This window comes from Geotrypetes seraphini, chromosome 2 (assembly GCF_902459505.1).
Source record: "Geotrypetes seraphini chromosome 2, aGeoSer1.1, whole genome shotgun sequence".
Taxonomy (NCBI): Eukaryota; Metazoa; Chordata; class Amphibia; order Gymnophiona; family Dermophiidae; genus Geotrypetes; species Geotrypetes seraphini.
The window spans coordinates 35,804,760-35,816,053 of NC_047085.1; the positions used below are offsets into that span (position 1 = coordinate 35,804,760).

At 41.1% G+C, this 11,294-nt stretch overlaps 1 protein-coding gene across 7 annotated transcripts in view; it reads left to right on the top strand.

Annotated features, from left to right (window-relative positions):
• ASAP1 (ArfGAP with SH3 domain, ankyrin repeat and PH domain 1) overlaps positions 1-8,542 on the top strand; it is a 558,081-nt gene extending 549,539 nt beyond the window's left edge. For all 7 annotated transcript variants that reach the window (XM_033933030.1, XM_033933029.1, XM_033933028.1 and 4 more), the window contains 2 exons: positions 4,185-4,304; positions 6,756-8,542. In XM_033933030.1, the coding sequence (XP_033788921.1) occupies positions 4,185-4,304; positions 6,756-6,830 (195 nt within the window). In that variant the 3' untranslated portion in view covers positions 6,831-8,542. The remainder of the gene's footprint in view (positions 1-4,184; positions 4,305-6,755) is intronic.
• The last annotated feature ends 2,752 nt before the right edge of the window (positions 8,543-11,294 follow it).

Sequence of the window (11,294 nt, forward strand, 5' to 3'; positions counted from 1 at the left end):
GTGTCATTCTGGTCAAGCGGGTTATCCTAAGACAAGCAGGCAGCATATTCTCACATGTGGATGACGTCATCCACAGAGCCCGATACGGACAGTTTAAAAAGTGTTCTGTCACTTTAATTTTTGAGAAACTTTGCAACTGCCCGCACTGCCATTGAGCGAGTGCCTTCTCGCCCGATACCCACTCGCGGCATCTCAGTTCTTCGTTTTCCGCAGAGCAAAGAAGTAGTTTTTTGACTGGACTCTGTTCAGTCTGCATTGCCTTCTTGCTTTAGCATTTTTTTCTTTTAATATCTTTTCTTTTTTCTTCTGTAGTAAAAAAAAAGTGTATATTTTTCCTTTTCTTTTTTTTAATAATGTTTATTGGAAGTGACAGGATGTGCACAGTAGCAAGTCATATAACAGTAGATCACATAAAGGAACAGAAAACAAAAGATACAGTGAATAGGGAATTTCCACCACCACCACCAAAAAAAAGGGAGTTGTCAAAAAATATATAAGATAGTGCCACAATAACACCCAAATAGTATAGCATCGCCAACAAAACTTTCAACTTGGCTCCATGATATCAACAAGCCAAGGGTAGCAGAGAAAACAGTTGTTCAGTCCTGCCACAATTTTTGTATAGTCCACAAACACTCAACATTCACTCCAAGAAGCTCTCGCATACCCATACACCAATCTACACACTAATCACCTCAACAGACAGCTTATACACCTACCTAACATACAGACAAAACCCCTTCCCCCACCTCGAGGTACCAAAGATCAGCAGAACAAATAGCTAGAATAGAAAAAGAAGTAGAGAGAAGGGATCCCTAACTACCAGGTCCTCAAAAAGACACAAGGTCTCCGAGTCGCTTTCAGAGGGCTATATATTGCTTCTTCTCCATTTGTGGAGACTTAATAGGTACGAATTTCAAATTGGGCCAGTTCCCTGAGCCTAAGAGACAATTGGTTCACAGGTGGGGTCCTTCGAAATCCAATAGGCCAAAATCAGCTTCTTTACTAAAAGAAGAGCATTATAGAGAAATCTACATTGAGGGGGTAGTAAGGCCGTGGTTCTGAATAGGCTCCTGAAGGCCCAGAAGAAGAATTCCATACTCTCAGGCAACTAGGCAGTTCACAGCTTGCGCAAGAAGAGGTAGCAACCCCTGCCAGATAATATGCTTGGTGCATTCCAGAAAAGAATGACTATAGGAACCAGCCTAACATTTGCACTTAGTACACAAATCACAATCCCAAAGCCCCAGCTGCGCCCCTTTTTGTCTGGTAATGTAAGTTCTATGCAAGATTTTGTATTGTAGTTCTTGAAAATCAGCAGCTTTACAGAAAGAATAGAGAGTCTGGAAACATCCCCAAAACTGCTGCTCAGAAATGCTCTGTCGCAAATCCTCCTCCCAATGACGATGCAGGTTACAAAGCCCCGATAATGGTGTAGAAAACTTCAGCACTCTGTACCAGTGGGACAGAGTATTAAGCATGACAATTGTGATCACAAAGATGCTATCCAGCCACCCCTTAGTCTACACCCCCTCGTGCTTCCTACGTTCAGAGTTGGAGTTAGGAGAACAGATGACAGTGTGGTAATCCCTACTTATTTTGGACCTGTTGAAAGGAAGGAAACGCATCAGGAGAAAGCTCCAACAAGTGCTCCATAGAAGCACACCCCCGGGCCGTCCAATCCTGAAACATAGTTCGCCTCCATCCAGGCACAAATTGGGAATTCCCCTCAAACCTCAGAATGCCTCAGGTCGTAAACCCTGTCTACAGCTCCAAACCTTCCACAAAGGCAACAAAAACTGAAATCGAGCCTGATACCAGTTGATGGGGTCAGATTGAGAGTGAGCATGTTAATAAATTTAAAAGAATGACACCAGCCTTCCACCCAGCCCAATAGGAAATAATGAGTATGGCCCATATACCCTTCATGAACCCAACGCATGAGAGCGGCCACATTGTATAAGACAAATATCAGGGACATTAAGACCGCTCAAAAGTTTATCCAATGAAAGCTTAGCTGCTCCTATTCTAGGAGCCCTAGATTTCCACAGAAACCGGCTGATAATAGATTTAAACTGAAGCTCATCTTTACGGCGAGGCCATAAAGGCATAGTCTGGAGAAGATAAAGCAATTTGGGTACAAGGACCATTTTTACAAGAGCCACCCAATCCAGTAGGCCCAGCGGAAGAGCTTTCCATGCCTGGCACAGCTTCCCAATACCCTCAATGGGACAGAGAACATTTGCAGCATAGAGCGTGGTGTTATTATTGCATAAATATATCCCCAAATATCAAATTGGCTTAACCGAGGGGGGGGGATAGGCAAGAGGGCATGCCAGGGTTCCACTGGCCCACCAGTAAGCAACAATAATTCTGATTTACTACAATTGACCAGAAAGCCAGAGAGAACCCCAAAAGCCCACACCACCACCAGCACCCTATCTAAATGAATGGTAACTTGTTCCAAAAAAAGCAGGATATCAGCAAAGAGACTAATCCTGCATTCCTGCCCCCCACCCATACCCCTGGAATATCATCTGCCTGCTGAATTTTAATAGCTAAGGGTTCTATGGCGAGAAGAAAAAGTAAGGGCGAGAGTGGACACCTATGCCTCATTCCCCGCTGCAAATCAATGGCTTCGGTAAGGCCCCCATTGATTAAGAGGCAGACTCTGAGGTGGGTATATAAAGCATGCACTCATGTCAAAAAGTATCCCCGAAAGTCACACTGCTCCAGCACCCAAAATAAATACTCCCATGAGATGCTGTCAAAGGCCTTCTCCATATCTAGCTCTGCAACAGCGGACTGGCCCCCCCCCCCCCCCCTTTCCAGTATGTTCATATAGAGCCCCCAGTGCTCTGCTCATAGGAATTTTCTGATCACTTGAGCATTTGCTACGCTGGCCCATACTAAAAACCTCTAGTGCAGCTTGATAAAAGGGGACCTTAGTTTGTTATACTTAAACATTTTATGTAGCTTTCTCCTGAAAATTGACTTATAAAGAAATCCAGATATACTTTCTGATAGCAATGTTAGTTATGTTATTTGGAGGTTTATCTGATAACCTTTTTTTTATTGGGTCTCCTTCACCATTGTTTGGTACTACTAAGCTATATCTTCTGATATTATTTTTGTTCTTTATACCTATATCAGTCTGAATATAACATATATTTATTCAAGCAAGTTATTGTTGTACAAGTATTACATTACATTAGAGATTTCTATTCCGCCAATGCCTTGCGGTTCAAGGCGGATTTCAAAAGAATGACAAAAAAGGTATTACATGAAGAAGATATCTGGTAATTTCTAGAGGAGATGACGAGTAGATGAGGTTGCTTTGGAGTATTGGGAAGTGGGAAGGAGCTAGCGGTATTAAGTCGTTTGCAGGAATTTTTTGAAGAGTAGAGTCTTTATTTCTTTTCTGAATGTTTTGTAGTCTGGGGTCATAATTAGTAGATTGGCGATTTGGTTGTCGAGTTTTGCTGCTTGTGTGGCTAGGAGGCCATCATATAGTTTTTCCGTTTGATTTCTTTGATTGGAGGGTACATGACTGGAGTATGGGTTTTCCTATGTCTGGTTGATGTAGTTTGGATGAGACGGATGTTTAGGCAGGTTGGGCTGTCGCCGTTTATGGTTTTAAATAGTAGACAGTAGAATTTGAATAGTATTCTTGCCGGGATTAGAAGCCAGTGTGAGTTGAGGCATGCCTCTGTGATGTGGTCATGTTTCCTCAATGAATAGATAAGTCTCAGTGCTGTGTTTTGGATTGTTTGTAATTGTTTTATCATTGTTGCTGGGCAGGGGAGGTAGAGAATGTTGCAATAATCTAGAAGACCTAGGACTAGGGATTGTACTAAGAGCCAGAATTGTGTTCTATCAAAAAATTTTTGAACTTGTCTTAAATTTCTCATAACTGCGAATGATTTCTCAATTGTTGTATTAATTTGTGGTTGCATGGTGCAGCATCTATCTATTGTCATTCCTAGTAATTTTAGGGTGGGTTGAATGGCGTGGTAAAGTTAATTTCTATATTGGTTAAAGTATCTTTAAATATGGAGCTCAAACACATATATCTTGCTCCAACACCATCTTGTACCCAGATATAAAAATGTATTTTCAAAATGTGACTAATCTTCTGATTAAATATAGTATGTATTATTTATCTCATTTTGTTATATTTATAGGGAAAGAAAGTCAAGCGAGTGAAGACAATGTATGACTGTCAGGCAGATAATGATGATGAGCTTACATTTGTGGAGGGAGAAGTAGTAATAGTTACTGGTGAAGAGGATCAAGAGTGGTGGGTAAGTATTTTTCTAAATTACTGCATTTGCATATACCTACTGCTGATTTTTTTTTTATTTTGCTTGAAAATGCTCACTCTTGCTAACAAAATCAGAGACTATCATGAGAGAGGCAGATTTGGATATATTTGCAAACACTGAAACATAGAAACATGACGGCAGATAAAGGCCAAATGGTCCATCTAATCTGCCCATCCGCAGTAACCATTATCTCTTTCTCTCTCCGATAGCTCCCATGTGCCTAATCCAGGCCCTTTTGAATTCAGACACAGTCTATGTCTCCACCACCTCTTCTGGGAGACTGTTTCACGCATTTACCTCTCTTTCTGTAAAAAAGTATTTCCTTAGATTACTCTGGAGCCTATCACCTCTTAACTTCATCCTATGCCCTCTCATTACAGGGTTTCCTTTCAAATGAAAGAGACTCAACTCAAGCGCATTTACCTTACGTAGGTATTTAAATGTCTCTAGTATATTTCCCCTCTCCCGCCTTTCCTCCAAAGAATACAGATTGAGATCTTTAAGTCTGTCCCCATACACCTTATATTGAAGACCATATACCATTTTAGTGGCCGTCCTCTGGACCAACTCCATCATTTTTATATCTTTTTGAAGGTGCGGCCTCCAGAATTGTAAACAATATTCTAAATGAGGTCTCACCAAAGTCTTATACAGGGGCATCAGTACCTCCTTTTTCCTACTGGCCAAACCTCTCCCTATGCAACCTAGCATCCTTCTACCTTTTGCCGTCACCTTTTCAACCTTTGGCCACCGTAAGAGTATCACATACAGTCACACCCAAGTCCCGCTCTTCTGTCATGCACATATATTCTTCACCCCCTAAACTGTACCATTCCCTCAGGTTTTTGCAGCCCAAATGTATGACCTTGCATTTCTTAGCATTAAATTTTAGCTGCCAGATTTCAGACCATTCTTCAAGCTTCGCCAGGTCTTTCTTCATGTTATAGACACCATTCTTGGTGTCTACTCTATTGCAGATTTTGGTATCATCCGCAAAGAGGCAAATCTTACCCGACAACCCTTCAGCAATATCGTTTATAAAAATGTTAAAAAGAACAGGCCCAAGAACACCTTGAGGCACACCACTGGTAACATCCCTTTCCTCAGAGTGATCTCCATTGATCACTACCCTCTGTCACCTTCCACTCAACCAGTTCTTGACCCAGCCTGTCACTTTGGGACCCATCCCACTGTCAAAGGCTTTGCTAAAATCTAAATACATCACATCTAGCACACATCCTCTAGCCAATTCTCTGGTCACCCAGTCAAAGAAACTGATCAGATTTGTCTGACAAGACCTACCTCTAATGAATCCATGTTGCCTCTGGTCCACAGGTTTCCAGAAACTTAACCATTCTCTGTTGTAAAAGCCTGTAATTCCTTACTTCTTCCTTACTTCCACTTTTGTGGAGAGGGACCACATCCGCCCTTCTCCAGTCCTCCAGTACCACTCCCAACTCTAGAGACTCATTGAAAAGGTCAGTCAGCAGAGCACCAGAACTTCCCTAAGTTCCTTCAGCACCCTAGGATGTACACTATCTGGTCCCATCGCTTTGCCTAACTTTATTTTAGTTAGCTCCTCATGAACACAACCCTCTGAAAATCGATCAGGGTCTATTACTCCTCCATACCTATTAACATTTGTCTTCTGCAGTCCTGCTTCCAGCACTTCAGCTGTGAACACAGAACAGAAATATTTGTTAAGCAATTCGGTCTTTTCTTTATCAGCTTCTACATATTCCTCCTCTTCACCTTTGAATCCTACAGTGCCACTTTTGCACTTCTTCCTATCACTAATATATGTAAAAAATGTCTTGTCTCCCCATTCTCACAAGCTGCCTACCTCCCCTACTGCAGGTCCCGTGAGCCAGCATCAGGTGGGAAGGCACCAGCATGCATGGTCCTTAAAATATAAAGTGACAGTACACTTTTGACTGTCTGAGGCAGGTTCCGTGAATGACGTCATCCAAATGAGAATTCTAAATGGCGTTCCTTTTTTATTTTAGCCCATATACTTAGGCTTTCTTTTACTAAGGTGCACTAATCGATTTAGCACGTGCTAAACATTAACGCATGCATGTTAGTCTATGGATGCGTTAGCATTTAGCACGCGCTAATTCGATTAGCGCATTCTAATCGGTTAGCGCACCTTAGTAAAAGAGGGGGATAGTGTTTATGTAAACCGCTGAGAACTCTGAGTTAGATTCAAATTTGAATAAACATAAACACATACATGTTGTCCTTAGATAATAAAATGTCTGATTGAGATCCAGTTTAACTTTCTTTTTAGCAGCTTAATCAGTTTGCCAAAAAGTTTCAAAGTCTTCTTATAATCTTACATTTATAATTCACAATATCAAAAAACTTTTTGATAACAAAATGAAGAGCTGATGCCAATCCTATTTTTTTTTTCACTCTTTCTTTTTCCAGATTGGACACATTGAAGGACAACCAGAAAGAAAAGGAGTCTTCCCAGTGTCTTTTGTACATATTTTGTCAGATTAGCAAAATGAGCAATTGGAGTATTGTATACCCTTCATGCAAGGGTGACTAGCTGCTGCCTGCTTGTAACCTTGTGCATAATTATGTAAATAATAGCTGCTATTACAAAAGAATTCATTTAAAGTTCACCTCATGAGGTGACATATACAGTATATATGTATTGTAAATACATTGTGTTCTGCCTTTGCCAGTATTATGATAAGTCTTGGAAGCTGGCATGCCTAATTGGTTTGCTGAAGCCATCCATGGCATCTAGCACTTAAATTCTCATGTCTATGCTGTTAAAATATGTATGCTGTGCCAGCTTTCCGAATAGAGGCTTTCTCAAACAGCAGGTTAACTGTATAGAATTGCCTTTTTATTCCTATTATCATCTCAGTATTCTAAATCACTTTACGAAAAAGATATTAGCTATGAATTAGTTTCTGTTTTCATAGGAAACAATGTAGGTCTATTTAAACATGCTACAGTTACATGTATATAATTTAGTTACAAAGTCCAGTTTGGTATTTATTATAGAAAGCAGGAAGGTTCAATTTAGTTTAAAAAATGACAGAAATATTTGCTGAGTCAGTAGTGGCATTTTATAGTGCATACTCAGCATGGCTCTGTCGGTGCACACATTCCAAGCAGTGATTTCAACATCCCTGTCATATCATTTACCTCACTATAAGGTCCTTTTACAAAGCTGCACTGCCAAGCAGCACACGCTAAATGCTGAGCCACTTATAGGAATAGAATGAGCAGCCCAGCATTTAGGCCTCCTTTTGTACAAAGCCATGCATGCGAGTGCCACAATCAATTCCTATGGGCGGTGGAGTGTTTACCACATCAGCCCGCTCCGTAAAAGAGGGGGTTAGTTCGCACTGCTCAGCAGCACAGCTTTGTAAAAGGACCCATATAAGATGGCAAAAGAAATTGTTGTCATCTGAATGCTAACATTCAAAAGTATATATAGGATTTCCTGAAGGTTTATTCCATTCAATATGTAATAATTAGAGAATATTAGGCTTTGTTGACATGCATGTGTTTGTACATCTGATACTAGCTTACTTGAAGGCTGCCTTTTATACAGGTATACTACACAGCGGCTGCCACTTAAAGTTGAACAAAGAGACATTTGGATTGAAATGGAACTCACCCTGGCAACAATATTGTTTACAGTAAACTAGCAGCTAGAGTTATTAACATGTTATTAGTAGCTCAGTCCTATTGCATTAAATGACACCTACAGTAAAACAACTTATGTTAATGGCATTAGTATGCACTAAAACAGTACTGCACTTTAGTAACTCTAGCTCTGAGTGTACTTTAAAAAGATGCCCTATTACCTTGCTAAGAATTTTAATTATGCAACTTCTAAAGGATAATGTAGTTTCATAATTCTAAAATAAAATTAAACTTGTTTATAAACTGGATCATAAAGTCAAAGTAAATATGAAGATATGCATTATTTCAGGCCAATGAAATCACTGTGATTCCAGAACTCAGTGGTAGAAGTTAAGGTTCTCATTTTAAAGGTGATACGTAGGTCAGCATATATTCCTAAGCGTAAATTCTGTGAGAGGATTCATTTAATGTGTTGAAATTTCAAGGAAGCCCTGAAATTGCAGTACTGGGATTCTCAGTCCAGGTATTAACTCAATTTTGTGTTTGTAGAAAAAAGGAAAATGCAATACTGAACAAACTATTAAATGTATAGTAATTTATTATTGTTTACTGTACTTGTCTTCTTAAAATGGAATCCAGCTGGATCATTATAACTAACTCTGGTCCTAAGTGTTTTGACAGCAGCTTTTGTTCATCAGGTAAGATAAACATTCCTAGCTGCTTGTGCACATTTTTTAAGTTTGTAATCCCACATGGGTCTTATAATAAAACAATACAATTTTGGTGAAAGGGAGAGTCTTCTGAACTCTGCATAGTCAGTGAATAATAATTCTACTTAAATGGTTAGTATATCTTACATGAGAAAAAATCAAAGAAAATATTTATAAATCATCATTATTGGCAAATGATTTTGAAAGCACTGCTTTATTAGCATTGTAACCAAATGTTTACTAAAAAGAAAATTATGCATTGTGAAACAGATGAACAAACCTGGGGTGGTTCCCCTACCCCACCCCCAATGTGCAGAGCTACCAGTTCTAAGATTCTGAAATTACACCGTGCAGGTACTTATGGAAAGAACCAGACCCTGGACTTATTTACTAATTCATTTTTCCTATTAATAAAGGGGTCCTTTTACTAAGGTGCACTAGTGCGTCTTAGCACGCGTTAAATGCTAATGCTTGGCAACGCGTCCATATGATATAATGGACACATTAACACGTGTTAACATTTAGCGCGTGCTAAGACGCACTAGTGCACCTTATTAAAAGGACCCCAAAATGTGTTAAGTTGCATTAAAATGATAGTCATGATTGTGGTCCGGTGTAGAGTGACTAGAATAAACTGATAAAAACAAAGCATATAAACAGCTGAGGATAATTTTATAATAGAACATCTGTGTGAGAAGTCCAAAAGTGGACATGTAAAGGCAACATACTGTATATACTTGAATATAAACATATTTGAGTATAATCCAAGAGAGCAGTTTCCCCCGAAAATAGGGGGGAAACAGTTAACTCGAATATAAACCACAGGGTTTATATTCAAGTATTAAGGTAACTCCAGTTTCCCCACTGAGACCACCTTCATTGCTACCCTCTGATCCAAACACTGTCGCTGCTACCCTCCACTCCAAACCCTTCTCTCGAGGCCATAGGCGCTGCTACCCGCCACTCCAAACCATACACCCCCAGGCCACCAGCACTGCTCTCCTTCCTTCATGCCCAAGATGATTGGCATTGCTGTCCACCTCCTCCCTCACTAACCAGCACTGTACTTACCATATGCATACCGGTACTGAAAGAACCTGATGCTGATTTTCTACGCTGGGCCGCTGCAGGGCCTTGATCATCTCGTAGAGGGCAGGAGCCAGAAGGCCTTGAGCATGCGCAGATTAGCTCATTTAACTATAATTTCTCCTGAAAATATAGGACTTGAGGAGTTTATTCATAACAGAAATGGATGGAGGATGTCAACCAATTTTCCAAAATTTACTTGGCTATTAGAATACCAACTCTGTTGGGATCAAAGAAGATGAGTACAAAGAACTACCTTGTTGTGATGAAATTGATTTTACAGTTCATAAGTAACCATAGTTTCAGGTGTTACAAGAATTTTCCACCAATAAAATATATTACTCCCAAAGAGAGGAATATACTCTATATTAAATAGATGTTCATTTGGGGAATGCACTACCTATTTACAGTTTAGCTCTGTCTAATATTAAAGAACAGAAACTTAGAGCATTTAAAGGCAAACTAGAATTTTATTTTTACAGAGCAAATTTATAAGATTAGACGGGCAATGCAGTACATGCAGTTACAATTTAGGATCTTTAAACAAGGGATATTGCTAGAGAACAGAATGATTAGCTGGATTGAAAAGTTACTATGATACAGGCCTCACTGGTAGATCAGTCTTTCAAGAGCACGTGGCAGAGCTGGGGGCTCATGGCCTGTAGAAGAGATATTGCAGCAAGTTATGTATGTCCTTCGATGAAAACAAGAGAAAGAGCATAGGTGAATTTTCCGCTTTTATGGATTTTGGGGGTTTGAAGTCTGGTAGGCAGGAAGGCCCGAATTCTGTATAGGATGCCCGGGTGGGGCGTCCTATACAGAATCAAGCCTACACTAACCCCGATTCTGTAACCGGCATCCATGTTACAGAATCGGGTTAGAGTAGACACGGCTGCAGCCGCCTGTCCCCGTCCCCCCCCCCCCCCCCGATCACCGGCAGGAGGGTGCCCACCCCTCCTGCCAGAGGATGCCTCCCCTCTGAACCCCCCCATGACCTCCCCCCCAACTAACCTCTAATTGTTGGCCGGCTGGCAGACCCACCTCATCAAAATGAGACGGGCCCACCCCTTCCAGGCCCATCCCCGCTAAGACTAAGGTCTGATTGGTCCAGGCTTCATTTCGACGAGGGCAGGCCGGACGGCAGCAAGCCGGCTAACAATTAAAGGTTAGTTGGGGGGGGGAGGTTAGGGGGGTCATCAGGAAGGCGCCCTCCTGCAAGAGGGGTTGAGCACCCTCCTGCCGGCGATGGGGGGGGGGCAGACGGCCGCATCTACTTACAATGTAGACTAGCATTTTGCTGACCTACATTGTAAGTGTCTCTCCCTTTACTAGGGAGACGTGTAGGGCCGCCTAGGTTCACCTAAGGCCCTTAGGTGAGCTTAGGCGGTCTTGCGGGCCTGCCTGGGGAGCATTTTTTTTTTTTTTAAACGTGCATCCTGATTGGCTGATTAGACAGCTGTAGGATGCCTACAGCTGCCTAAAATCGGGACGCACTTTGCAGAATCAGGGCCAAAATGTCCAATTTCTGACTAGTCTGGCATAGTATCCAATCACAGCTCAG